Source organism: Alternaria metachromatica, assembly GCF_023757995.1.
Source record: "Alternaria metachromatica strain BMP 0045 chromosome Unknown scaffold_25, whole genome shotgun sequence".
In the NCBI taxonomy this organism is placed as follows: Eukaryota; Fungi; Ascomycota; class Dothideomycetes; order Pleosporales; family Pleosporaceae; genus Alternaria; species Alternaria metachromatica.
In genome coordinates this window covers 39692-67664 of record NW_026055516.1, presented here as the reverse complement: position 1 = coordinate 67664, position 27973 = coordinate 39692, and the positions used below count along the sequence as shown (strand labels likewise).

Genomic DNA, 27973 nt, shown 5'->3' with positions numbered 1-27973 from the left:
GCGACGATGAGTAAATACGGCACCCTGGTTATGGTATGCAGATTGCTCTTTGTGGAATAATCTTATACTAACGAGAAAAGGGCCCCGCGGGTGAGATATATCTTGTGTACAGACTGTGTATGAGACATCACTAACTTCGTTCACCCATATCTTAAGGCGCGGGAAAGTCAACCTTCTGCACAGTAAGAGATATCCATGTACGAACTGACTTGAGACGTCACTGACCTGGTATTCCAATCTTTAGGCACTCATCCAACACCTCCAGAACAGCAAGCGCCCTTGCTTCTACGTAAACCTCGACCCCGCCGCCGAAGAATTCGCCTTCGAGCCCGACCTCGACATCAAAGACCTCATCAGCCTCGAAGATGTAATGGAAGAAATGAGCCTCGGTCCCAACGGCGGGCTCATATACTGCTTCGAGTTCCTCATGGAGAACCTCGACTGGCTGACGGACCCCCTCGAAGAAGTCACCGAAGACTACCTCATCGTCTTCGACATGCCTGGCCAAATCGAACTCTACACACATGTACCCATACTACCGGGCTTGGTCAAGCACCTCATGACGGGCTCCCTCAACATCCGCATGTGCGCCGCATACCTCCTCGAAGCGACGTTTATTATCGATCGGCCGAAATTCTTCTCTGGCACGCTGTCTGCGATGAGCGCGATGATGATGCTGGAGATGCCGCATATCAATATACTGAGCAAGATGGATTTGGTCAAAGGGCAGATAGCGAAGCGCGATCTTAAGCGCTTTGTCGATGTCGATGCGGATCTCATTGAGGACGATCCTGCGCGCAAGAAGCACACGCCAGAGGAGGAGAGGAAATACAAAGACCCGGCGTCAACTGAGAGTCTTATGAGCGGGTCATCGTTTCATAAGCTCAACAAGGCTGTCGCGGAGCTTATCGATGGCTTCAGCATGGTTTCGTTCCTCAAGCTGGATGTGCAGGACGAGGATAGTCTGGGTGCAGTGCTGAGTTACATTGACGACGCCATTCAGTTCCACGAGTCGCAAGAGCCCAAGGAACCGAAGGATATGGAAGTCGAGTGATTTTCACATCCGAAAGTGTTTGCATTCAAGGTGTTTTGGCTACGGTAGGCATGTCTGGCATTTGCGGGCGTTTACGAATTACGATGGTTGGAGCATACATGGGCGGTGGGGATGACGGACAACACGAGCAGAGATACGATACCCAATACAAAGAACAATCATGAGTATTCACCTAGTGCAGTATGCTGATCAGAATGATAAGAGGCATACCAATCCATGTGCAGAAGTACGTGTGTTCGGGGGAAACGGCTTATTTGTATAGTATTACCCGAAACACGGCGTATTATGCACCCCTCGCATCAACGTACAGTACGGTGCAGGTGGTAAGCCAGCACAAGGCCTCGGAATCTGCCTCCTGTATACGTGTATGTCCGGATCATAACCTGGCGCAATCTAACGAACGACTCCCAATAGATTCTTGTCGTCGTCCGGCGGCTCGGGATACGTTCGGAGCCGCGCGGTGCTCGACTGAAGCGACGAGAAGACGGTACCCGTTTTCCCTACTCTACGCTTCGCGAAGATATATCGTTGTGCATTAGCGCCGCCGTTTCCGATCCCTTCTTGCATGCTGTCAGCCTTCTTTGTGCCAACTCATGTGCAGGATCCGTGACATCCGCGGCTCAAGGCCTCAACGCAGTGAGACTATGTCACGCATCCTCACCTGCGCCGACTCCTATCACCACTAGCCTGCTGCGCAGCCTGCTGAGCGGCCTCGTGCCCCAGCTCACCACGCAATGCCTTGAGCTTGGCCTCTACCTCTTCCTTCTTCTTAGCCTCCTTATCCAACTGCCTTTCCACATCCTCCATCTTCTGCTTGAAGAAGTCCTGCAGCGCCTGCTCTTGTTCCTGGCTGAAAGGAACCTCGTCGGCTCCCTTCTCCGGCAGTTGGGCGCTGCGCTCGCCGTTCGGCAGACCGCGCCTGAGCCTGCCGTTTGCACCGAGCGAGGCTTTCTTAGAGCCGCCCTTGCCGGCGGGTATGAGGTAGTTCCACTGGTCTTCCGATGTGAGGGCGTCGAAGAGGGCTTCGGTGGGTTCGTTAAACTGCACCACCTCGAGGAACTCGGAGCGCACGCAGCCTGTTCGTTCTTGCTCTGCTTGCATCTTCTCGTCGCCGTATTTCTCTAGTTGTAGGAAGTGTTGCCGATATTGCGCCTTCTCGCCGGAGATGGGCTGGAAGTGCAGTCTTATGTCGATGTTGAAACCTCCCCATCCTGTCTCGGTCACCTCGAAGGGTGGCTTTTCTACCATGCGCAGCGGGTTCTCATATGTGTTAAATATTTTGAACGATACTTTGTTCAGCCAGGCTCGGATGTCAGGGTCGCCGTCGGGTACGCGCACGTATACGGTCCAGCGCTTCGTGTGGTCATCGGGTACGCCCTTGGGACGGTCGGGGTGGCCTACTGGGGGCAGTTGCCAGGCTTCGGAGCCGATTACTACGCAGAATGAGTGAATGATCCGGCGCATAGGTTTTGCTGCGTCTTACTGAGGTTGCGACTGATGCGCTTGTTCTGCCCATCATCAGTATGCGCCTACAGCTGTATCGAAGCGGCCGACTTGCCTTGACGCGCTTATTTGAGGCGGGCGCAGGCATCTTGTCAGTCGCACGGGGTGAGATCAACAGGCGCGGTCTTGTATGCTGTGTGAAGTGGTTTGCGCAAATGATAAAGTCGTGTATTCGGTCAAAGGTCAAGCTACCACTGGCACCGACATGCAGGCACGCAGGCTAACAGCTAATCCTTGTCAGCCCGCCCCGCCTACTTGTCCTGTCCCTTCCCACCTCCCTTCTCATCTCTCGTCCTCTGGTTATACAATTTATCTTGCTTTCCAGCATTCGGCTTTCCCTCGATCCTGTCCAGCGAGTCCTCAATCAGCCCAATGTGGCCGCGTAGCGTTCCTTCAATTTCATCCAGACGCGCCTCCTGCTCCTCCTCCATGTGATCCAGCTTCTTCGTCACCCGGGAGCCTGTAGAATACAGCTGTTAGAACCAGAACATTACGCGCTTCGCAATAAAAGTGTGTTTGGGGAGAAGGCGCAATACCTAAATATGTCGCGAAGCCGGCTACAACGGTGAGGTTCGTGCCTACTAGGACGAGATCGTTCTTGAAGAGGTTTCTGAAGGCCTGCATGATAGCTTGTTGTATGGATGTTGATTTTATCTGGATAGATGCGAGAAACAGTACAGCAGATACAATACCATATTGCATTTGGCTCTGAATGAGAGCTCCCGTACGCTAATATGAAGCGTCATGACGACATGGACTTTCTTTCTACTGGTCAGAACCGCGAGTGCGACGTGCCTTACAACGCCATAGTTCTATTAACACGTTCATACTTTCTGGTTCAATTGCATGTCTTGTTAAAATACGTCTTGACATGGAGCAACGACGCGACCTACATGCAAGACGCGGAGGTGAACGGCATCTCCGCATATCCCTGTTCGATCTTACGCGACAGACGCGAAGTGGAGTGACATCAGCACTCGTCCCTTTCCATCAGCCGTTGCTCTAGCAGACAACATTTTGACCATTTGTCTGATCAACCACCACACAACACAACAATGGCTTCAACAACAGCACAAGCTGCAAAGAAGAAACTCGTGGTATGCGGCGGCAATGGCTTCTTGGGTATGCAATTGAGGAATTCCCCCGAGCTAGCTCGAGCAATAGCTCTACACCAGCACAACAGCTAGCTAATATAGCAAACAGGTAGCCGGATATGTAGAGCAGCAGCACACAGAGGCTGGAGCGTAACCTCGATCTCGTACGCCCACATCGCCCTCCCAGCTCCATCCCAATCCTCTATTAACACCCTCCCAGACGCTCCGGCACACCGCACTGGTCCTCGGTCTCCTCCTCGCAAACACCACCCGACTGGTCCGAAAAGGTCTCATGGCAAAAAGGCGACATACTCGACCCCGAGTCCTACACAAAGCATCTCGAAGGCGCAGATGCCGTGATACACAGCATGGGCATACTGCTAGAAGCAGACTACAAAGGCGTAATTAGCGGACGGGAGAGCCCAATCAAAGGACTACAACGCGCCTTCAGCAGCACCAAGGCCGGAACACAGAATCCGCTCACACGGAAGGAGGGGGAGAAGTTGAGGCCGCAGGAGAGCGATGGGCAGCTTACGTATGAGATTATGAATCGGGATACTGGTATGTTGGCAAAGGCATTGCCGTTGGTGTCCTAGTTGAACATACAACTGACTATCTTGTGTGAACAGCCGTTTCCCTAGCCCAAGAAGCTTCAACCCGCAAAGTCCCAACCTACCTCTACATCTCCGCCGCAGCAGGCACACCCATCCTTCCCGCCCGCTACATCACAACGAAACGAGAAGCCGAGTCCCTCATCGCATCTACCTTCCCTACCATGCGATCGATCTTCATTCGCGCGCCCTTCATGTACGACAGCAGCCGTACATTCACACTCCCCATTGCGGTAGCGGGCGGTGTGGCTGCCATGATAAACAGTGCTGTTGGAGGAAGGCTGACATGGCTCATGGGTGCAGGTGGAATTAAGCCGCTGAAAGCGGATCTGGTGGGTGAGGCGGTTGTAGAAGCACTGGAAGATGAGGATGTTAGGGGCCCAGTCGAAGTACCGGAGATTGAGAAGCTGGGTACGAGAGCTTGGAGGAAGAACATGCTATAAGGGAGACGAAAGATGTGAATAATTCATGGAATGATACTCGATTCATAATACCTCAACAACTTCGATCGCATCTATCTAGCGCACTGGGGTAGACTCCGAACATTTGTGCTCGACAAGGTCTGCTACAAAGCAGCTTTCCTTTCTCGAGCCGTACCCAGGACCCTGGCCTACACATGGTAGCATGTATCCTAAGGTGGCTGTGAATCAGGTACGACTCAGGAGAGCCGAACTTCTGCGTAGTGGAGTCTGAAGCAGCGCTATAAAGTGGCTGTTCAGGCCCTAGAATGACCCTGCTGCGATGGCTTTCTGAGTTTCTTCTCTTCATGCTCCTTCTTTATGCCGCATGCAAACTAGGACGTGCACCTGAATACGGTGCTCCTATCCATATGCTCTTAGCAATACCACGCGATCGCGAAAAGACTGCAATACCAGATGATATCTACGTTCACTTCTTCTTGTGCCCACCTCCATTCACCAACTTCTTCTTCATATGCTTCGGCATCTTCTCCTTCCTCTTCTCACGCTTCTCCTCCTTAATAGCCTTCTTATGCGCCACCTTCTCGTCATGATCGACATGTTTCTTTCCACGGCTAGGTCCCTTGTCGAAGATACTCTGATCAACCTCAGATCCTGAGCTACCATCGTCAGACTCAGCATCGGATGCATCTGAGCCGTTGTTGACGACGTTGTCGGCAAGGAGGGCTTGGTAGGGAAGGTCGGAGGCACCACCGGCGTTGACGAGCTCGGCGTCGCGTTCGATGTCGTAGACTTGCTCGAGGGTTTGGGGGATGTATTGGTTACGGAAGACGTCATCGTCTTCTTCCTCTTTCTTCCTTTCCTCCTCGGTCAAGGGTTCTTTGCTTAGGAGGCTGCGGATGCTCTCTTCCATCTGCGTCTGCTCCTTGACAGTCTTCGCTCCTGCGGCACTTGTAATGTAGGCGTAGGCCTTGCGCTCACTAAGCGTCTCGACGTTGCGGGAGCGGAAGAAGTCAGATACGTTCTTGACATCCATGCGCAGGAACTCGAGAGAGCGAGGATGGTCGTGCTCGACGGCTTGCGAGACGTCGATGATCCACTGCTTGCCCTCGTGGTACAGGACGTTGTACTCGCTCAAATCTGCGTGGACAAGACGACATGTCTGGTACATTATGCGCATGTATGCCAGCATCTCGAGATATAGACTTGTCCACTTCGCGTCCTCTTCCTCTGCTGTGAGACCCTCGAAGCGCACATCCTTCAGACGGGGCGCTGCCTTGCCTTTGCGGTCGCCCACGAAGCCCATGACAAGAACATGGTTCCGCAGCGCATGAGCCATTGGTGATGGAATGCCTGCATCGTGTATTCTGGCCAGATTCCTGCGTTCCTTGTCTGCCCACATCCGTACCATGGCGCGGTTATTGCTCTTGTTGTATCCTTGTCTGAAGCGGAACTCGCCCTCGACGTACTTTGCGCGATCCTTGAAGACGAGAATGGACGTCTTGTACACCTTGACGGCGCGGTGGATGGGGTCGGCGTCCTCTTCTGCGGCTTCGGTCATCGCATGGTATACATTGGCTTCTTTGCCCGTGGAGATGACACCGTGAATCTCTGAGATTACGCCGCGGTTTATGAGTTGCAGCAGGATCATCTGCGTCCTCCGATCCAAAACTTGTTCGGTTGTCGCGCGGTCTGCCTTGTCCTTGTCCCTTGCGTTACCCCCGGACGCACCCGTCATGCGCCCGGTGAGGCGAATCTTGCCCGCATGCTTCGCGAGTGAGGCGACTTGGTCGTCGATGGAGGCGTTTGTGTTGGCGGACGGCTTCTGTGGATTCGACTTGGGCTTGTGATCGTCTGGGATGTTCGTGTCGTTTAGCTTTCGCTGGCGGTTGTAGGCTTTGGTGAAGTCGTGGTGGTCGCCTGATATTAGTTCTGGCACGATCTCATCGTCTTCCTCGAACAGGTCGTCAATTTCATTGTCATCGTCGTTGGTTGGCGTTTCGTTTGTGACAGGCTTTTCGACCTGGTCGACTTCTTCATGCTGTTGCTGTGGCAGCTCTACTCCTCCGTCGGTGGTGGCCATGGTTGGTTGTGTGTGGAATGTTTACAGGATCTGAAGGATCGGCATGGGCATGTATATTTCGTCACACGTGAAATTCGAATAATTCTGCCACCGAGGGGCAACGGCGGGGCGAGCCCTGAAGGCGGTGTAGCGACGAGTCACGTGCCGATAGTGAGCCCTGCCCACGGGCGCGAGTGAGCTTCGGCTTCAGTTGTGAATCTTGGTAGCCAGAAAAAAATCAAGTGAAAAGCTTACTAGCTATTTCTGGGTAGCGCCCCGTGTACACCTGCATCTCACATGGCTGGCACCGGGCGTCGGAGCGACTGCGCCGCCTACCAAACTGCACCTGTCAGACATGCCCCTTTGCAACCTCTCCGCGCGTCCGATGCGCCGACATGTTTGCAACCGGCCGTTGAAGAGACGTCATTGATAGACGGATGATCGCCAAGATTAGATAGGAGAGCGCGCATCGCTCCAGCTGTCAGGGCTGCCCAGGTGCGCATCGCAATGACGGGAAACGTCAATCCCTCCCACTTGCTGGGCGCAGCGGCACAGCCACATCCACGCAGCCGGCCAACTCCCAAAGCATAAGAATTAGTGGCTGGGAAGAAGAAACATGAGCCAGATGATGCCAGGCACTTCTCCATTCTGATAGGCGCCTGCGGCGTCGCCGCCAGAACGGGCTCCGCGGCTCGACTATCCTGACACGCCCTAGTCTCCACAGACGGCTGGTGAAACACTTCAGGAGAGCCATCACGACCATTCAGGTCTACGCAGCGCTTGAACTGGAGACATGTTGCATGGGCTTGAGAAGCCGCATGGACTTCGGCCGCTGGCCGCTGATGCGCGTCCTGGCGCGCAGGGGAGATTGCTTCGTATAGCATTTCGTGACTTTTAATAGTCGGTGCTCCTCTGACACGCAGCACTGGCCTGCACTCTTTGTCTAACCTTTCATACTTCACACTCTCTCAGTCGATTCTCTGGACGCAGGTCGACCTCAGTCACTACATTCTTTTCAACGCTCGCTTGCGAAGCACTACATTCCTTAACACCACTCTACGCATTGTTGACATTGTGTCTTGCGTGTGAAACGACGCCGTACAGCACATCTCGGACGACTACTTCTTTTTGTCTTATCAACTTATCTCGAACCACTAGACTTTACCGAGATACCCACCATGCGTTTCTCCACATACTCTACCGCGAGCGTGCTGGCTGCTCTGGCCACCGCTCAGACCTTCACTGATTGCAACCCCATGGAGAAGAAATGCCCTAACAACCCTGCCATGCCCCAGAACTGGGAGACCGACTTCACTGCCGGAAAGGACGCTATCAAGGGATGGAAGCAGACTGCCGGTTCCCTGAAGTATGGACCCGAGGGCGCTGAATTTACCGTTGCCAAGAAGGGTGATGCTCCCACTATTGGATCCGAGGCCATGCTTCACTTTGGATACGTTGAGGTCGTCATGAAGGCAGCTCCTGGCGTCGGCATTATCTCTTCAATTGTCCTTCAGTCTGACAACTTGGATGAAGTCGACTGGGAATGGATTGGTGGCGTAGACAGCCGTGTTCAGCAGAACTACTTCGGCAAGGTACGCGACCAACAATTTGCAAAGTCTTTTCCCGAAAACTAATACCAGCCAGGGCAACACTACCACCTACGATCGTATGATCGAGGCCGATGCACTCAACAACCAGAACGAGTTCCACAAGTACGCTCTCAACTGGACTTCTGAATCGCTCACCTGGATTGTTGACGACAAGCCTACCCGCACATTGAACTTCGCCGATGCCAATGGCGGCAAGAACTACCCCCAAACGCCCTGCAATGTTCGTCTTGGAAACTGGCCAGGTGGTGACTCCAAGGACGAGGGCACTCGTCAATGGGCGGGAGGTAACGTCACCTACGACGATGCGCCCTTCACCATGACTGTCAAGAGCATCAAGGTCATCAACTACTCGCCCGGCAAGGAGTATGAGTGGACCGACAAGACTGGCGACTTCAAGTCCATCAAGGTCATCGATGCCGGTAACACAGAGGGTGCTCCTGTCAACAGCGTAGCCATCGAGGACTCCGCTGCCGCCACCGGAGCTCCCATCGAGTCTGGAATCGACGCCCCTGCCGCCACTGGTGGTTCTGACAGTGGTTCCAACTCGAAGCCCTCTGGTGCATCCACTACCTGCACGGAGAGCGACGCAGCGAAGCCCACACCTCCCGCTGTCCCAGCGGGCGGCAACGGCGGATCTGGCTTCAACTACCCCACCGGCGGCGCTGCTGTCCCCCAAGAGTCAGGCAGCCCTGATTCTCCTACCGGCAGCGACAGCGAAGATGAGCCTTGCGAGTGCGGTACTGCTACCGTCACCGTCACCGGCGCTCCCCCGGCAATCACCAACGCACCACCCGCCACCTTCACGACTGAGTACCCTGCCGTGCCCATCTCCAGTCTGATCACTTCCGCGGTAACTTCATCTCCTCCCTACCCCACCGAGTCTGGTCTGGAGATCGACACGAGGTCCGCACCTGGTGTTGTTGTGCCATCAATTGCGCCTACTGGTGCGCTGCCTCAGCCCTCTGGCAATGCTACCTTCTCTGCCCCACCATCGCAGTTCACTGGTGCGGCGAGCCATGTCAAGGCTGGTGGTCTTGTCGGTGCTATGATGGGTGCCGTCTTGCTTGCTTTCTAGATCGCTTGACGGAAGTTCTGATGATATAGGAAAATGTACGCAAGGGGACATTACGTTGATTGTAAATATTATTTCAGTTGTAGAGCGTTCGATACGCATACTAGATTTTTTGACGAAAAAGACACGTTTTGATCAAATTTCTCTTTTTTCATAAGTGCTTCCTTATGGGTAATTGCTATTGCACAGTACTTTATATGCAACATTGACTACACCATTCACTACCGATAAAACTTGTCCTTCCTAGCCGGCTTCCCGTCCATAAGCCCAATCCTACCCACATTGTCATCAGCATCCATGTCAGCAACGAACCCCGGAATCTCATGCAAAGCCTCACACTCCTCGATATCAGCGATCGTAGAATACCGCTGAAGCTTCGCCCGGTAGGTCTGCTGCAACTCGGCCCCAAGCCTGAAGACTGTATGCCCATCCAGAATCGCGCTCCATCGTCGCCGGAAGCCATAGACAAGGCAAAGACCTGAGCTGATCAACGCCCACAATCCAAATAAAGCAACAGGAACAGCGGCTGGCATAACGCCCGGTTCAATTACGGTGCCAGCGACAAAAGCGGTGAGGTCAGGGACGCGTGATTTGAGGCGTGTCATGTTGGCGCCTATGAACTCTCGACCTTCGTTGTACATGAGCTTGATGGCATAGGTGGAGTATGCTTGTAGAAGTACCTGTCGAAGTTGGTCGGCTTGTAGGTATTCGAGCTGAGTGTTAAATCGCAAATTGCCATAGATATGGCTTTCATCGCCTTCGGCAGATGTGTCGAGTGGTACAGGCAGGCCAATCGAATCAAAAAGCCACTTCAACCAACCGTCTCTGTTAATGGCGAGTGTACACGCAAGTGTCTCTGCTCCAAAACGTTTCGCGCAGTCATCTTTCCGAACAGGTATCGGGGTATCGGTCCGCTGGAAGTTGGAGTAGGTAGAACGCACACCATCGATGTTTGCTGAGCCTACACTGCTGCTTGATGTACAGGATGCACCGATGGCTGTGAGGTTTCGGTTGCCAGTGTCAACATACTCGCCATACAGTGACTCGATACTACGAATGATGGGATTGTTCAAGATTGTTTGGGCCAACGGAGCACCTGGAAGAAACTCAAGTCTCTGCCATAGTAGAACTTCAAAAACCCTCTTTTTGTCGATGCCCGGGTACGGTTCCGACGCGTTCTCTTGTAGATCGTGGTAACAGTAGGACGTTGACGGGTTCTTTGCTTCATTGAGCCAGCCGCAAGGCGGCTCGTTTTCCGACGCTGTTTGTGGTTGCCAGGATTGATATGCAGTCTCTATGACTGCATCCATGTTTAATGACCACTTGAGGTTGTCTCCAATAGCCCCATCTGCTCGGCCGCTCCGTGGCTCTTTGGCGACCTCAACAATTGTAGTATTGTCTTGAAGACGGTACGTGGCATATTTGACTTGTTTAGTGTAATCAAATGCAACACATTCTTGGTAGGTTGAGTTTAGATCAGTGCTCGGTACTAGAGACGGAGTGGGAGTTGACTCTGAAGTGAGGCCGTCGGCGGGAAAGTCATCGTCCACAGTTCGGGAAGATTCCACGGGTGCGAAACCAAACATGATGCGTTTCGACCCAAAGACATTTGTTGAGGACCGGCGATCTTTCAAAAGATAGAAATCGGATAATTTGTCTACGACTCTGCAGTCGTAATGCAACAGCAAACCCCAGGCGTTACCCTCAATGGGAGTTTCACCCTGGGCGGCCAGAAACATTTCTTGGACACCCTCAGTACTTGGGAGTACCACCGGGAACTTCTGTAGGAACTCGCTTTGCGATCGATCGAAGCCTTCAGACGTGTATACAGCGCCGTGCTCTAGGACACGGGCGCCGATATAGGATCCTCTAGACGGCCTGCGACCCCCAGGATTAGCATTAAAGTTCGAACGTATGAATCCAGTAACATTGGCTCCTTGCCCTGGCTTGCCGTGAAGAAACCCACTAGTCATCTCAAGACAGAGGCCTGACAAAGGCCATGCCACGAATACAACCAAGCTGGGAAGTGCGAGAACAAACCACAACCGAGAAGGGAGCTTGGTCTGCTGGCTGCGTACTCTGCGTGTTTGCACAACCCATTTTAGGGCTTTCATCCAGCCACCGGGACCAGACCAGGTGTTATCGGCATGCAACATAAGACGCATGGCATCTTCAACCTTCCATGTCCGTTCCATGAGCATGCCAGCCTCCGCACCAGCCAGCCCGTAAAGACTCAAGCTTAGGCCAATGACCCCGGCAACGAACCAACTGTAGAACACCCACTTGGCACCCGGTGGTCCAAAGGCTACCGTCGAGTCTGGTTGGAGTGGGGCAAGGTATACTCGCCAGACGATGATGACATAAGATAATATGATTATCGGACCAAGGACACCGACTATCGTGCGGAAGTAGAAGCGCCGAAGAGGTCGACCGAATGAACTGGAGTCTATATCCTGCGCGTTACTGAACTCGGCATCATCGCTATGCCCTGATGTGAGACCAGATGCAAGATTCTCTGAGAGACCTTCGGACAGGCGATCAAGCGCAGTTGCATAGTATACCTGCTGGTACGGACCGATACTCGCATGCTGCCGGTACGGAACGGCATTAGCATGCTCTTGGTATTGAACAGTGTCTCCGTTGTTCTGGTGCGCGTATTCGGAGCCGGAATTTTGCTCGGGAAGAAGGTTGATGGAGGAGACTTGCGCAGTGATTTCATACGAACTGCGAATGTCAGTTGCGAAGCCAGGTTTTGTCACAGAACGTGGCTTACCGGTACTCAGACCCATCCCTTTCCAACTCCCAAGAAAAGCTGCCGGGCACGCCGATTGAGTTATATCGTTGAGAGCTCATGCCAGTCAGATGGCGAACATGAGGCACGTCCAGTGGTGCGAAGACAAGACCGCAATGGTCCGTGGTACGTTGGAAGGTGGCAGAAGCCTGGCAAGTCCAGAAAGCAAAACATTGTGAGTAAAGAGTACATTGCCATTTGTTCTAGCAGTATCGCAGTTTCAGCCTCGCGCGGTTTGGAGGGGCTGTGTAATAAAGGTGTGGGGGCCAGAAATCGAGAATCAAGTTCAGCCTTGCACCTTCTGCATTGGCTGCCACAATATCGATTGCTTACTATTGGCAGTCACTGTTGATTTGATCCCGCTATTGCGCCTGTGACCTCATGAAGATGGCTTGGTGCAACATCTGAGCCAATCATGTACAGAGTTAACAAGACATGTCTGCGCGGCCCCGAGTGCGCCTTCCCAAGCCCCTCCACGGCAGCAAAGCTGACATTGTTCTGGCCCAATCCCATACGTCACCGCCGTTGACTCCTAGAAACAGCCGACCACCACTTACACGTAGCTCAGACATCTCGGACCGTAACCCTGAGATTAGGACCAATCTCCCGCCTCACAACATAAAACCCACTGTCTTCCCTCCTTTCCGTGGTGTACTGATGCTGCTTACTCCTCTGCCACCACTTCTTCTTAGCAGCTCGCTCGCACTTCGCCTTGATACAACTAATCCATTTGGAGCATTTGCAAAGCGAAAGTTTGTACCATGCACACTTTCCGCCACTTCCAATCCCGTCCCCTCCTACTTTTGTAGCATTATTTTTATCATTAGCAACACCCTCGGCTGCGGGCACACCTCGTGGGTGCAGAACTGGCGGTACCCGCTTCGTTCGTCTATCTCTCTGGCCCCATTTTGTCCGCCGTTGAACTCCTTCGATCAGGGACCCGGGGATGAGGTATGTTGATGGATCGGGAGGGTAGGGGTTGACGAGACCGTAGGGTGTGCTGAAGGGTGTGGGTGTGATGGGTTGAAGGTAAGAAAATTTGGTCTCGGAGCGTAATTCTGGCGTTGGCGCGACGGTGCAATGGCTTCGTGTACGCCTGAGGTCGGGTGAAGAATGTGATGCTGGGTCCTCTTTTACGGGCGCTTTATAGTATGAGCCGGCATAATTCGTTGGTGTATGACGGCGGTGGTGGACGTCCGAGGAGGAGGATGCTGCTTCATGTTTGACTTTGCTCGCTCCCGTCGGGACATAGTATCCCCTTTCTGGTTCCTCTTCTATCTTGACTTTGGAGGCTGGGTGTGACGCATCGAAGTCACGGAAAGTCTCGACAGCGAACCTCTTGTAGCTCGAGCTAACCGACGGACCTGAAGTCTGGCTGCGAAGTGACAGTACATCCCTATGTACTAGAGAAACATCGCTCTCCTTCTTGACTACCGTAGATCGGTAGAACTGTTCAGCGAGGGGGGTTGGTACGCGGAGCGGAGATTTAGACCATGCTGTTGTGAAGGATGGGTAATGTGGTGGTGTTTCGAGATCGGCTTTATCTTCGACCTTGATGTGAACTGTGTGATGACGAGAGGAAGGCCCTCCGGGCTTGACTACTTTCGCTTCTTCCCTGTAGTCTCGACGTCGAGATGCTGGCGAGGATGGGTATGCCGTGTTATCGGGACTCTCGGGCTCAACCTTTACTCGTGCGCGAGTCTCCTGCTTCCTTCCCACTACTGCTATCGTGCTATCAGTTCCAAGCGCGCTGAACCGGCCAGGTATTTGTATGATTTCGGGAGTCCTTGGTGGCACAACATCTCTGCTTTGTGTACGAAGATCTCGTGCTGAGGAGTTTCGCCTGGATTCGGTGACCTTGGGAACCATTGTATGCTAAGGCTATCTTGCTTGATCTGGTTTCGATAGTATAGTAGATGATTGCGACGCAAAACTCGTTCCCTGTCCTCGCAATCTTCGACGATGTTGCTAAATGATTGAATGCAGGTGGGCGTGCAAGACAGTTTTCAGACAATCAAAATGCTTAGTGAGTGAGTAAAGATAGAGCCCAGTGATGTACCATCGGTTGCCGACGATGGAACAACGTAATCGGGGAGGAGCCTGGACGCGGTAGATGCTGTGAGGTCTGCAGGGCAATTACGAATTTCGCTGATCGTCTACTCAGTGTGGCATGTCATGTGCGGGTGTACCCAGGAAAAAGGGTCCTGGGTGGACCCATGGACCCAAGATTCAATCGACCACCTGTTCTTCGCGGAGAAAGACACGTAAGCTGTTTTGGTAATGTTTTGATGTAAGCATGCCCAAATGGAGATGTAATGAAGACGTCGGACCAGCGCAAAGAAGACGATTTTGACGGAGTCATGGCATTGTCTGTCGAATGTAAGATCGAAAAACCCTGCGTCAGCTGACCACCCATTGACACTGACACTGGCTCAAATGCGCCTCTTCCCGTTGCTCTCGATGCCTAATACGTCCCATAGGTTGCGATGTGGAGACTGGAACATTACCCTTAGAATTGTCCAAACGCAACATCACCTCCTCCGAAAGTGGAGCAAGGGTACCGTCCGATTTCATAGTCATTTTCGAACAAAAAGGGGTCTTTCCATTTGGCGTCCACTCCTCGACCAACTCAACGGCGTAGGGGAAATCCGGCAGCGTAGTGGAATTATCCACATCGACCGTGCCTGGTGCAGTATTGGTAGCGCTAGCAGTCGTAACTCTGGTAGGGTAGATGTAACCCTCAACAGTCGTCTCATTGAAGATGCATTGCCACAAACTATTCCCAGGTTGAAATGGAGTATTTGACGTCGAAGCATGCACATGTGGCTCTCCAGCCAGAGGTAACTCATCCTGGCTGAGCAATACAATCTTGTCGTAGGTGGTGCGGAAGTGATAGGCGAAATCGTCTTCGCGCTCAGTACCGTTAATCGCTAGTAGCTCCATAGGTGGAATGACCGGTATGCGTTCGCCATGGCGGACGATGTCGTTGCTTCCCGATGGCCCCACCGCTATCATGATCGTGCTGTCGTTGCCCGCCAAAGCTGGAAGTATGCTTAGTTGAAAGGTTGTTTCAGACGCGCATTGCCACGCATTTTGATCCTCGCTTGTCAGACATGCCATACTCTGCTGCTGCGGAAGTTCAACAGGTAACGCAAAGATTCCACGTCGGAGGTTGTTGGTAATGTTGGTACTTGAAGGGCCATTGCTAGTAACGTGTGCGATCGCATCCTCATCGCTGTAGACTCCATGTTAACGGCGTCCTTATGGTTTGACTTCGTACAGCTTACCTGGTTGAAGATCGATCTTTGACGGCCAGAAGACTCAGCCCGATCGTAAGGAGCATCAGAAATTGTAAAATCAGCAGAGTGAAGATACGTTGCCGCTGAGACATTCGCTGCCATATACATCCTGGAAGTTTAGGCAGAGGCTTGTTGAAATTATCGGCTTCGTCCCATGATGGCACGAAGACTTCTTTCTCTTCTTGATCTGGACTGAGTATAGGAGCCGAGAGAATGTTACTCCTTTCGAGAGGGACCGCCTCGATCCCATCCTCGATCTTTCTGATTAGGCATGTTCCCGAATGAATTCCAGATGTGTTTGTTGAGTCAGAGCCCCCGTAGTTGGCTGGGAAGGTGGTATAAATGCTGGGGAGTGGCTGGATGCTGCTGATGGACCGGTAAGGCAGCCGCATAAGTGCAATCCAAAGTTATTTACGAATAGATATTAATAAAGAATGTATTCCTGGTGTTGTCTCTGGACCGGCCAGGCACGCAGGGCTGCAGGAAGCGAATGAGAGAATAGAGAGTGAGTAAAAATAATGAGTGCCGCATACTAGAAATAGTTCCACATGAAGGGATATAAACAATTGATCATGACCTGTTGAGTTCATGAGAAGTATGTGCCGTGCTTGCATATCGCTTTAGCTACACCGTGCTCATACCACAGCTCGATATCCAATCGAACACCCACCACGGCCAGGGGCTGGCTGGATTACGGCTCGTGTTTGCTATCAGATCAAGGACGGATTGAGTAAGAGGCTGGAATTGTAATCGTTAGCAGCCTAGAGTATTGGCTCTGCGCTCCCCGTATGCGATGGATTGTAGGTAGACTGTGCGATAGCCGCCCATCCTCATGCCGGTCCTTGGGACGGCCGTGATGCCTGGGAAGCCAAAGCGCGGACCGGACCGAATGCGAACAGCTATCGCGAAGGATGGGATTAGGAACAGCTGAATGACTTGTGCGCTATGCGCGGGCCTTGGGCACGCATATACTTCCCGGCGTAGAGTATTGTTGGCAAGCTGTGTTCGATACCGAGAGGTTCAACTGCAAAAGTCGCGAGTAGAGACCTCCGTATTGAGTCGAACAGGGTTGTTCAAGCAAGCAGCGGGAAAGGTTGTACCGTGTGTCAACGCGCGTGTTTGGTGTGTGACGACTAGCCGCCGCCCAGACGTGCCGCAGGTCGCATCACGGGTCAAAGACAGAGCGATCGAGCAGAGCTGTCGTCCTGTATCTGTACCGTCTCGTTCTTTTACCGCCGAGTGTAGAATTGCAGCACGTGTGAAGGCTCATGCTTTGTCGACGGCCTAAGTGATGGGTCCAGGGTATGGAGACGCGTCGTGGAAATGTGGGTGGTTGGTTGGGCTAGCTCCACCAGCTCTTCCGAGGCGGGCAGGATCGACCCGAAGCGCGTCAGGAACCCGACCAATACGTTCACGACCCTCCAAAGACACCCCATCAACTCCCCGCCTCCTCTTGGTGAGGAACAAGACGCGCTTCGAATTGTGCAGTTGCGTTCCCGTTCCAAGAGTGTACTAATATCTACCCCGTTCTACTGTCTGTTCCCCGGTGAACGCAGAGGCCACCAAGTTTCGCAAATATTGACATGTTTCGAAACAAGAAACAGTGCACCAGCGTCATCTCACCATTGTTTCGAAGACAGGCAATCTTCAGGATTTTATACTGAATTGTGCATATTTCCTACTTCGATAGAGCTGACCAACATGGCTCCCCTGGCGTCATCCGCTTCGTTTCCAAACATGCCAAGCTGAACGAGTAGGAGACTGAGCACCAAGACGCCGACATGCTTGCTGATGATCCCATGTTGTCTGCTAATATTAGACGTCTGAGAGAGGTAGCGTGCCTGAAGTGGTTCAAGGCTGCGACAACTAAGCTGCAAAGGTGCTGAGCTCATCCACCCAGCCCGAATGTGTGCCACGATGACGGGAGGAAAAACTCAGCCCCAGATCTGAAGCGTATAATACTTGAGCATGAACCGTTGAGAAGTGCTTTTTCGTCCCTCTCCTCGTATTATACCCACTCCTACGCTCGGTCAATATGGAATTATTACAACCTTCTCCCCGCACAGCGCCCGCCTCTATGACATTGATGGCAAGACGACAAAAGATAAATTGGCTGCTGTTTGCATCGAGCGCTTTACTTTGTGCTCTATCCATCACCGTATTCGGATTGATTAGCTCTGTGGTGGCTTGGATACATGACCAGAAGCATCAGGTGCATGTTTATCATGTGAACTGGCCTGGAAATCCGACCCAAATTAATGTCGAACCCAAGAATGTGTGGACGGACCAAGGGCACGAGAGCAACGGCGCAGCAGTATATGGATTCTTCTTGGACATTCTTGGCATGTGGACAGCATGGAGGATGAGGAAGACTGGACAGGTACGGTAACAATCTTTACGATGTCTTGAACAGGGTACTAAAAGTGTGAATAGGGTCGAAAAAGTCTTAGCGCCCTTGCTATCCTGACGTTGCTCGGAAGTGTATTCTGTTTGTCGGCTTTCATCTTCGTCTTCGTAGTGACGTACCAGACGACAGGCCAGCACATCAAGGAACCTATCGCCTCCAACACAGTCGGAATCAACTACCCGTACCTGAGATGGACGCCCGAGACGTGGTTCAAGGCCGTGCTAGATCTTCCTCTGGCTGACGGAGCGCAAGCCGCCGAGATCAAACTAAGGGTCGGATGCATGGTAGCCTGGCGGTGGATATTGCTTCCTCTCTTACTTGTATTTGGCACGACCTTTTGCGTCGCAGCGATAACTTGGTCAAGGCGACGGAGAGACGACGTGCTGGTGCGGACCAGTTCAGGGCATTCTGTGGAGGAGAAGGGGTCACGATGATTGGCATGGCGGTACACATGACATTTAGCGAGTTGGGTGCGAACCTCGGCGCGTGACAAAAAATGTCCCCACCAAGCTCCGACTCTCTTCAACCCGCAATACGAACACATACAAACACACGCACCTCTCTTCCCCCTCTCCCTCACCCTCCCCGACGAGAGCCTTCGCTATGGGCTGGCTCATCTACCTCGCCGCCATGCCGCCCGTGCTCATCATCGCCATGCGCCTGCTCTCGCTCGTGCTGCCCGCGAAGCCCGCCCAGCTGGTATCGTACTACGCCTTCGCAATAAGCTCCATGCTCCTCATGCTCTGCTGCGCGCTGTACGGCACCCTCGTGGCTATACCTCTGCGCCTCGTGGGCTATGGTGGACTGATCCAGTGGACCGTTGCGCGGGCGTTCAAATGGGTCATGTGGTTGTGCACCGGCGTAACATTCAGAGTGACGGGGAGCATGAAAAAAGAGGGCGGTCTCAGCGGAGAAGACGCCCTCAGAGACCGTCCCGCTATTTTTGTGGGCAACCACCAGACGTGGGTTCACCAGGTCCTTTGGCTAGGCCAACTGTCGACAGCAGCGCTGACATTCCTCGCAGCGAACTCGACGTCCTCATGCTCGGCTGCATGTTCCCCAAATACACGTCTGTCACGGCCAAGAAGTCGCTGAAATACGTCCCCCTACTCGGCTGGTTCATGGCCCTCTCCAAGACCGTCTTCATAGACCGCGCAAACCGTACCTCCTCCCGCGCCGCATTCGATACTGCCGCACACACCATGAAGACAACACGCCAGAACGTTTTTATCTTCCCCGAAGGCACGCGCTCCTACGCCTCGAAGCCTGAACTCCTACCCTTCAAGAAAGGCGCCTTCCATCTCGCCGTACAAGCACAAGTTCCAATCGTGCCCGTCGTCGTTGGCAACTACTACCACGTTCTAGACGTAAAGGGCAAGAGGTTTACGCCAGGCGTGGTGGATGTAACAGTCCTGCCGCCAATACAAACAAAAGGAAAGGGGCCAGAGCACGTCGATGAGCTGCTCAAGAAGACAAGAGATGCTATGATGGATGAGCTGATTCGGCTGAGCCACGTCTCAGGCACGGGCAATGGCGAGCCTCTTCCGCGTACTAGTGGGGCCGACGGACAGGAGCGCAGTGAGCTGAGGAAACGGAATTAGGACTTCTGGCACATACGGCGTTAGGTGGCGCTTGGTATACATTGATATCCCAAATATGGCAGGTTCGATACTGTCTGGCTGGTTGGCATGTACATAATCGTAGTTCTAGTACAAAGATCATTTACTCAAGATCCGCTCAACCCACTGCAGCACTGACGTCAATATTTCATGGCTTTTCGAGATTAGCATGTGGGCTTGGAGTATGGTGAGTTGTAGAACGAATACGAGCTTCCGCGTAGTGTAAGAGGATTGAAGCTCGGCAAACCTTCCCCGACTACGATAGTGCTCGGTGCTCGTTACCCCACAACTACCCCTCTCGTTACCCAATGAGGCAATCCCGTGCTGGTTAGACGCGTGAATGCTGGACAGCGTGTACCTAGGTCGCATATATAGCCATGTTGACGACCATGAGAGAGATGTTTTCTCATTATTGACCATTCGAACGATTTCAAGAGCGTGCTTGAAGCAAGATGGCAGCAAGACAACCAGGTTTAGTCAACGAGACGAAATCTGCAAATGCATTCAGTGTCAAAGGGAAAAGTGCCATAGTCACTGGTGCTGGGTCAGGTATAAACTTCTCTTTTGCAGCCTTACTTCTCAGCCATGGCTGCTCCGTCCTTATAGCCGATCTTTCGCTTCGCCCGGAAGCAGAGCAACTGGTTAAAGAATACAGTACAAAAGAGCAAGGGAGACCACGAGCCGTCTTTCTCAAGACCGATGTCACGGATTGGCCGCAGCTGGAGCGCATGTTCGAAGTAGGAATACAGGAATTCGGAAAAGTCGACGTTGTATGTCCAGGAGCAGGCGTCTACGATCCCCACTGGAGTAACTTCTGGCATCCTCCAGGCGTCGATGGCGGCGCGAGCAGAGACAAGGCGGACGGGGGACGATACGCAACTCTCGATATCAACGTAACACATCCCATTCGCACGACCCAGCTTGCTATATCGCATTTCCTCAACCCACCTCCCGGTGTAGATAGAGTGAGTGCGCAAAATCCTAAGAGAGTCGTCATCATCTCTAGTATTGCAGGCCAAAACCCCAACCTCCACGCGCCGATATATACGGCGGCCAAACATGGGATGAACGGTTTTGTCCGGTCTCTGGGTACGCTCGAAGCGGAGATGAACATTCGCGTCAATGCCGTCGCTCCGGGCGTCATCAAGACACCACTGTGGACCGAGCATCCGGAGAAAATGACCTTCATCGACGAGACCAAGGATGCGTGGGCGACACCCGAAGAAGTGGCGGTCGCCATGTTGAGATGCTTGGAAGAAACCGATCTGGGTGGAGGCACGATCCTTGAGGTGGGCGCGAAACAGACCAGGCTAGTTGAGGCATACGTAAGTATTGATGGAAAACATCCACCCGGGTGTGTGACTGTGTGCTGATGATTGATGATGCAGAACGATCCGGGCCCGAGTGGAGCGGGCCATACTGTTAGCAATCTTGAAGAACAATACAAGGAGGTGTACGGGTGGCTGAACCAAGACGGATGGGGCCAGACGACTGGCAAAGCAAAGTTGTGATATCCAGCTATCAACATGGAGAAGCCTGAAGTCGGCCTTTTGGCCGAAGCTGCCCTGGATATGTCCGCGGGAATTCACGACGATAAGCTAAGAATAACATCGCGATAGTGTATAGCCGTGGGTTGTTGGTAGGACAAGCTTCCTCAATCGTATGACAGTGCATTACTCTGCTCCGAGTACCGCCACGTGGGATCTGCTCAGGCATCGCGTCCAGCCACGTCCATGCCGAAGCGCGTCTTGATGGATGGGCCGGACGACAGTGCTCCGAGAGCGGCAAAATTTCTGATCGCTAGCGGTTACTCGAAAGGACCCTCACCGCTGACTGAGCTTGACTTCTGCCGCCATTGCCACCGGTGACGCTATTTTTCCATGGAGGGGCCGGAAGGTGAGGGGCGCTACGTATGAAAGGCCCCACCCATGCAGCTGGCCCAACAACACTTTTACATCACATCAGTCGACAACTTTCCTCACCCCTACTACATATCAAGTGCTCTCACAAACACTTGCTACAAACCTTCAATCCCAATTCCATACACACACACCCCTCACAATGCCTAGCTCCCTCGAACAGCTCAAGGCCTCCGGCACCGTGAGTATTCACATGCGCAACATCAAGCCTGCGGAAGAATTATAGCTGACCGACTGTCCCTACAGACCGTTGTCGCCGACTCCGGTGACTTCGCTACCATCAAGAAGTACCAGCCCCAGGATGCGACCACCAACCCCTCGCTCATCCTCGCCGCGTCTAAGAAGCCCGAGTACGAGAAGCTGATCGACGCGGCCGTCGCATACGGCAAGAAGAACGGCACCGACCTCGAGAACCAGGTCGACACCACCCTTGACAACCTGCTGGTACAGTTTGGCAAGGAAATCCTCCAGATTGTCCCCGGCAAGGTCTCGACAGAAGTCGATGCGCGCTTCTCCTTCTCCACCGAGGAGTCAGTAGCCAAGGCCCTGCACATCATCGACCTCTACAAGGAGATCGGTATCGACAAGGAGCGCGTTCTCATCAAGCTCGCGTCCACATGGGAGGGAATCAAGGCCGCTGAGATCCTGCAATCCAAGCACGGAATCAACTGCAACTTGACCCTCATGTTCTCCCAGGTCCAGGCCATCGCAGCTGCTGAGGCCGGTGCTTTCCTCATCTCTCCCTTCGTCGGCCGTATTCTTGACTGGTACAAGGCCTCAACCAAGAAGGAGTACTCCAAGGAGGAGGACCCCGGTGTCAAGAGCGTCCAGCAAATCTTCAACTACTACAAGAAGCACGGCTACAAGACCATCGTCATGGGCGCATCTTTCCGCAGCGTCGGTGAGGTCACCGAGCTCGCTGGTTGCGACTACCTGACCATTGCTGTAAGTACTGCCCGCAGGCTCTATCCCTGCACATTTGACTAACGAATACAGCCCAACCTGCTCGAGGAGCTGTACAACTCACAAGACGACGTCCCCAAGAAGCTCATCGCCGAGGATGCCAGCAAGCTCGACATCGAGAAGAAGACCTACATCAACAACGAGGCCGAGTTCCGCTTCTACTTCAACGAGGACCAGATGGCCGTCGAGAAGCTCCGCGAGGGTATCTCGAAATTCGCCGCTGACGCCGTTACCCTGAAGGACATCCTCCGCAAGAAGATCCAGGCGGCATAGAGTGTGTAATCCGACAACGGAGACACACCAAGCATCTGAACACTCTTACGGCTTTCTTCGGTTTTGATATGAGACATGATGGGCTGGCTTCCAATAAATAGATAGTAAAATTGACATCAGATGTAAAACACCAGCTTCCCGTCGTCTCTGTGATATGCTGAAACCTTGAATGTCATGAAAGTGTAAGAAAACGATAGAAACCATGTCAAGTGCTGGGCCCCCAGGGCTATTAATCATTCGTCGGATCTGGCCCGGCGTTAGAGACCGTTGCGTCACTACAGCCCCGCATTCGGCCGGTGGAGGCGGCTTCAAAGCTCACCTCTAGCCAGCTGTACATCTCCCTCCCATCTCTTCCCCAACAACGCCTCTTTCTGTCACAGATCCCAAAATACACAAGTAATACCATCAATACCCATCACATAACCGTCACAATGGTCAAAGCCGGTACGTATGTTTAGAGTAGCTTCACGAGCTTGCCCTCTTGCGGGAAGGTGGGGTCAGCTCCTTGCGTAAGATTGAGCAGATTATTTGCGACGACACGGTACTCAGGTGTATCGTAACGCTCGAAAAGGTCAATTGGACAGCTTTGGGACTCACAAGGAGTACCATGCTGTCAGTTGGTACCTGGGGCTTGTCGTTGGACTTCTCCAATCAGCTCGCCGGCTGCAAGACACCCTGATGGCCTTCCGCTACATCGCACGCGCATCAACGCGCTACAGAAGCTTGGTGGAGCTTGAGGCTCAGAGAGAACGGATATGCTAACGCAAACGCTATAGTCGCCGTCCTCCGTGGAGACTCGAACGTCAAGGGAACCGTCACCTTTGAGCAGGCCGACGAGTCCGCCCCTACTACCATCTCATGGAACATCACTGGCCACGACGCCAACGCTGAGCGTGGCATGCACGTTCACGCTTTCGGCGATAACACAAACGGTTGCACGTCTGCTGGTCCTCACTGTGAGTACAGACCCACACTACACCTACAACGATTTGCATCGGATACGCAGGAACACCCACCCTGCAGATCTAGCTGCCGAGATGTATACCCATACTAATACGCCCATCCAGTCAACCCCCACAACAAGACGCACGGCGCGCCCGAAGACGACGAGCGCCACGTCGGTGACTTGGGTAACTTCAAGACCGACGGCCAGGGCAATGCTCAGGGCAGCACCACGGACAAGCTGATCAAGTTGATTGGCGCCGAGAGCGTCGTTGGCCGCACCATTGTCGTTCACGCTGGAACTGACGACCTTGGCAAGGGCGGACACGAGGAATCCAAGAAGACTGGTAACGCTGGTCCTCGCCCTGCTTGCGGTGTCATTGGCATCTCCAACTAGGATGTTGTGTTTTAAGAACGTAAACGACAAGGAAGTCTTAGGGTAGCTTGACGAGAATCAATCACTGTATCCTGACCCTCTTACTTAAGTGCGATGCAAACATGTGATTATGAAGATCTGACAGAAGAAATATGCATTCGTGTTGCCTACGTAGACTAAGTCACTACCACGACCACCGCCCCAACCATATCCCCGCAGCTGCCACCCACCCGCTCTTCCGCCGAGATGACCGAATCTCAATTGTCCGAGCGTAGCAGCTGGCAGCAATACGTACCAGGTCAGGTTGCTAGTGGACGGGCTAGAGTGTGTCCTAGTCCCCCATGTTGCATCCAATAAAGATAGATGGTGGATCGAAGAAACGAAGACCCAAGCCGTGAACTCCACGCCAATGCAGAGAAAGGGTATCGATGCTTACAGTCGAGAGATAGAGAGTTGTTGATACGCCCCCAATGTCGCAACTTTTTACCGATGAAGGGTACGCAAGGAGAAGCGGACTGCTGAGTGGATGTAATCAAGGTCAGTAGCAATGGAGGGAATGATGAATGAGAAGCCATCCCCGCTCGCACTAGGTCCAGGCCTAGAACGGAGAGGGAAGCTAAAAAGGATTACAAGTTGACGACACGAGTATCGTCGTTGAGGAATTGACGGCGATATCTCGCTATCTCCACAGCGATGCCGTTGGGGTCTTTGATGTTCTTCTGACGAAGTTCTTTGAGCACGCCGCGGAGACCGTCATTCCAGCGCTGCTTTTCCTCGGAGGTCTTGCCTGGGTTCGCTGTGCCGAGCTGGACGAGCAGTTTGTCACCTGTATGATTACAAGTCAGTTTCCGCGCAGAGGTATAGCCGTCATGAGTGAGAACAAAACACAACGGAAATCAAGACAAAAACGCCTCTCCCAACGCACCAGTAATAGCAACTTCCCTAAAGTGCTGATCGGGACATTCAGGGTCGTTGCATGCGCCGCCAGCTAGTTCGTACTGGCACAGCGGCTTCTCTGGGTTGATCTGATGACTAAAAGTCAGGGACAGGAAGCCACCATTTATATCTTGAGCATAGTTGGGATGATAGCGATAGGACTTGAACATTCGCAGCGGGCTTTCGTACGGAGTAAACCTGGCTGGTTCGGGTTCTTCGTCCTGTTCGGACACCTCAGGCACCTGGTCTGCATTAGCTAGGCCTCCGGTATGGTGGTTGACGTACAGGTCCGCCAGTGGCCGCTGAAGACGTTACCTCTGGTTGTAGCTCGGGCGCTAGATCATCAGCTATTCCAGCGTCTTGATGTAACGGGTTGTACGCTGAGATGGACTTCCCCATTTCCGGCTCTGGGGTAGACTCGTCGTCGGATTCGCCATCGTCAGAGCTTTCATCAGATGATGTAGCAATGTCCATTGCGCCATCTCCCGCCTCAGCTTGAGCCGTGGGCTCATACTGATCTGCGGTGGATTCTTCGCCAACCTGGACATCCGGCATGTCTTCTTCGACGTCGGGTGGCTCGTAGGCTTCTTCTTCTTGTGGGGAGGCTTGCGAACTTTCGAGCGAATACTCGGGTTTGGTCTGCACCTCTACTTCGTCTTCCACAGGTACTTCGGGAATAACGACAGATTCTTCTGGCTCGTATTCCGGCTCGTACTCTTCCTCTTCTTCATCATCTTCGTCACCTTCGGATACAGACATGTCGACTTCTCCTTCTTCTGACGGCGAGGGGGCAGTGATAGGTTGCTGGATCTCTTGGTCCACAGCAGCACTGGCGTTGGTCTTAGCTACGTCGATCGCATTTTGTACACTGACATCAGCTCTCGATGAGACACTTTGTGTATCTTCAATTTCGTTTTGCTGAGCTGCTGAGACAAAGGCGGGTGCTGAAGGATTCAGGGTCCTGGTGCCATTGGCAGGCGAATCCTGTGGGCCAGAGTGTATCTGTGATGCTGCTGGGTTGACGGCACCTTCTACAGGCATGACCTGTTCTGGTGATTCCGGGGGTTCATAACTCTCCTGCTCGGACTGAATCGTATCCTGTCCAAGTCCAGGAAGTGCCATTGGTACTGAAATGTGTTGGTTTGAAGCTGAAAGTGAAACCGGAGAAGCATCCTTGAGTGCAGGCTGCGATACAGGTTGCGTTTGGTTAGATGGGGAGTTCGAATCCGAAGACTGCTCGCCTTCGATTTCATCCTTCTTGGCCCGTAATTGCGCATGAGACATGCCCTCCGTATCGACACCGAGATCTTCCAGCTCCTTGGTCAGCTGCTCCTTGTCCCTTGCAATCCTCTCATTCTGCGCCGTTAGCTGCTCCAATTCCTTGGTCAGCTGAGCCATCCTACTCGCGTTACTTGCAATCTCGGCATCCAGGGTAGGCAGCTTAGATTGGATCTCCGCCCGGCGAAGACGATTTGTGTCTTTTGAATGTGATGGGAATGATACAAACTGGGTCGTGGATGTGGGAAGCGAAGATGGAGTGGAGGCCTGGAGAGATGGCACTGGCGTCGAAGTCTTTTGGCTCGTGGACGGTGATGTCGCGGCGCTGGCAGCTGCTGCCAACCTATCCCGCTCCCGCTTTTCAGCGAGCTTCTTCTTGAGTGTCTCGCGCATAGCCACCAACTGCTTCTCTTTGTCCACTAGCTCCTTCTCGCGCGCGACTGTGTTGGGTGTTTCTGCGCCTGAGGTACCGACAGCAGCGGCTGATGGGGTTGCTGGCATCACGCCGGAGTGGAAGTTGGGAAGGGTGCCAGGAGCCTGACGCGAATTCTGGCCTGCCTGAGGAGCGGGCTGGTCGTCGTCAATATCCATATCGCTGCCGTTGGACTCGTCTTCGCTAACATCTATTATCATTGAATCATCTTCCTGGTCAGCATGCGGAGACTGGCCCAGCGGCCGTGTGTGAGAAGTAGAATTTGGTAGAGATGCTGGCTGAGGTGCAGCCGGAGCAGGTGTATTCGATGTTGAAGCCCCGCCCATGAAAAGACCTGGAATGGCTGAGAAAGATGGGGTATAGGCGGCGCTCGTGGGGGTATGCGAGCCAGGCGTGACTGGCGGCTTCTGCCTCGCCTTGATGGCTTCCAAGCGCTGCTTAATCAACTCGGTATTGCGCGCCCTCTGCTCGTCTGTCACAGGCGGCTTAGCAGCCGGCGGGGTCGCAGGCTGAGGCGTTTTGGTGACTGGCGCAGGAGTGGTGGGTTTGGGGGCGGCGGCCTGTTTCGCAGCCTTCGCGGCCTGAAGACGTGCTATGTAATCTTGACGATGGCCCGGGGTGCTTGGCGACGCGACAGACTTGGGCGCATCTTGCGCGACGGGAGTCACTGGCTGGACAGCGGGCGCCTTGGAGACGGCATCGTTGGCCTTGGGTGGCAGGATGGGCGCAGGCTCCGACGGCAGGTTTGCGCTCTGGTACAGGCCCCTCAGCAGCTCGGGGTCTAGCTGCTCATTGGCGAGGGCTTTGTACGAGACGTTGTTGCTGTGCAGAAGCTTGATGAACTGCTTGGCCGCGTCGCGATCCTGCTGTAGCTTGTCCATGAGCGACGGCGAACTGTCGCCTTCACTCAGCTCGCCGTCTTCGCGGTCGCTGTCCGTGACTTCCTGTACGCGCTCGGGCAGTGGAGGCTGGGGAGGCAGCGACGGTGGGGGAAAGGCCATGTTGGGAAAGGGCGGCGGCGGCGGGAGGTTTGGGGCACCTGGAGGGAAGGAGCCACTCTGGAAGAGCGCCCAAAGATTGGCATCGGGCGGAGGAAAGGCAGGAAACGGGGGCTGCTGGCCGTTCTGCGCATACGGGGCGAGGTTGATGCCCGGGATGCCCGGCAGCTGCTGCATGGGCGGGGGATGCGCGTAGTTGTTTGCCATGACGCGCGGTGATGGAGGAGCGTGGGCAGTTCGTGAGATATTAGCATCGCGACAGTATCGAGAAACGTCCGTGCACACTCCACCCAATCACGACCCCGGCTGTTGCT

At 53.5% G+C, this 27973-nt stretch overlaps 11 protein-coding genes across 11 annotated transcripts; 6 read left to right on the top strand and 5 right to left on the bottom strand.

Annotated features, from left to right (window-relative positions):
* Nucleotides 1-6: 6 nt before the first annotated feature.
* J4E83_008503 (uncharacterized protein) lies at nt 7-1054 on the top strand (the record flags this gene model as incomplete). Its single annotated transcript, XM_049335400.1, has 4 exons — nt 7-33; nt 81-90; nt 157-182; nt 245-1054. The coding sequence occupies 4 exons, from the start codon at nt 7-9 to the stop codon at nt 1052-1054; spliced, it is 873 nt and encodes a 290-aa protein (XP_049185407.1).
* A 657-nt stretch (nt 1055-1711) lies between these two features.
* On the bottom strand, nt 1712-2645 carry J4E83_008502 (uncharacterized protein; the record flags this gene model as incomplete). The annotated part of the gene is made up of 3 exons (XM_049335399.1): nt 1712-2487; nt 2538-2562; nt 2619-2645. The coding sequence occupies 3 exons, from the start codon at nt 2643-2645 to the stop codon at nt 1712-1714; spliced, it is 828 nt and encodes a 275-aa protein (XP_049185406.1).
* A 163-nt stretch (nt 2646-2808) lies between these two features.
* J4E83_008501 (uncharacterized protein) lies at nt 2809-3181 on the bottom strand (the record flags this gene model as incomplete). Its single annotated transcript, XM_049335398.1, has 2 exons — nt 2809-3017; nt 3094-3181. 2 exons carry the CDS (start codon nt 3179-3181, stop codon nt 2809-2811), a joined length of 297 nt encoding a protein of 98 aa, XP_049185405.1.
* Nucleotides 3182-3612: 431 nt separating this feature from the next.
* Nucleotides 3613-4705, top strand: J4E83_008500 (uncharacterized protein; the record flags this gene model as incomplete). The annotated part of the gene is made up of 4 exons (XM_049335397.1): nt 3613-3679; nt 3761-3815; nt 3872-4212; nt 4281-4705. 4 exons carry the CDS (start codon nt 3613-3615, stop codon nt 4703-4705), a joined length of 888 nt encoding a protein of 295 aa, XP_049185404.1.
* Nucleotides 4706-5150: 445 nt separating this feature from the next.
* J4E83_008499 (uncharacterized protein) lies at nt 5151-6764 on the bottom strand (the record flags this gene model as incomplete). Its single annotated transcript, XM_049335396.1, has 1 exon — nt 5151-6764. One exon carries the CDS (start codon nt 6762-6764, stop codon nt 5151-5153), a length of 1614 nt encoding a protein of 537 aa, XP_049185403.1.
* A 2882-nt stretch (nt 6765-9646) lies between these two features.
* Nucleotides 9647-14085, bottom strand: J4E83_008498 (uncharacterized protein; the record flags this gene model as incomplete). The annotated part of the gene is made up of 3 exons (XM_049335395.1): nt 9647-12149; nt 12199-12365; nt 13093-14085. The coding sequence occupies 3 exons, from the start codon at nt 14083-14085 to the stop codon at nt 9647-9649; spliced, it is 3663 nt and encodes a 1220-aa protein (XP_049185402.1).
* Nucleotides 14086-18525: 4440 nt separating this feature from the next.
* Nucleotides 18526-19523, top strand: J4E83_008497 (uncharacterized protein; the record flags this gene model as incomplete). The annotated part of the gene is made up of 2 exons (XM_049335394.1): nt 18526-18884; nt 18947-19523. The coding sequence occupies 2 exons, from the start codon at nt 18526-18528 to the stop codon at nt 19521-19523; spliced, it is 936 nt and encodes a 311-aa protein (XP_049185401.1).
* Nucleotides 19524-19993: 470 nt separating this feature from the next.
* Nucleotides 19994-21052, top strand: J4E83_008496 (uncharacterized protein; the record flags this gene model as incomplete). Its single annotated transcript, XM_049335393.1, has 2 exons — nt 19994-20866; nt 20930-21052. The coding sequence occupies 2 exons, from the start codon at nt 19994-19996 to the stop codon at nt 21050-21052; spliced, it is 996 nt and encodes a 331-aa protein (XP_049185400.1).
* A 550-nt stretch (nt 21053-21602) lies between these two features.
* Nucleotides 21603-22696, top strand: J4E83_008495 (uncharacterized protein; the record flags this gene model as incomplete). Its single annotated transcript, XM_049335392.1, has 3 exons — nt 21603-21641; nt 21707-22405; nt 22457-22696. 3 exons carry the CDS (start codon nt 21603-21605, stop codon nt 22694-22696), a joined length of 978 nt encoding a protein of 325 aa, XP_049185399.1.
* A 431-nt stretch (nt 22697-23127) lies between these two features.
* On the top strand, nt 23128-24035 carry J4E83_008494 (uncharacterized protein; the record flags this gene model as incomplete). Its single annotated transcript, XM_049335391.1, has 3 exons — nt 23128-23140; nt 23473-23652; nt 23764-24035. The coding sequence occupies 3 exons, from the start codon at nt 23128-23130 to the stop codon at nt 24033-24035; spliced, it is 465 nt and encodes a 154-aa protein (XP_049185398.1).
* Nucleotides 24036-24640: 605 nt separating this feature from the next.
* On the bottom strand, nt 24641-27866 carry J4E83_008493 (uncharacterized protein; the record flags this gene model as incomplete). Its single annotated transcript, XM_049335390.1, has 3 exons — nt 24641-24840; nt 24940-25192; nt 25236-27866. The coding sequence occupies 3 exons, from the start codon at nt 27864-27866 to the stop codon at nt 24641-24643; spliced, it is 3084 nt and encodes a 1027-aa protein (XP_049185397.1).
* Nucleotides 27867-27973: the final 107 nt, after the last annotated feature.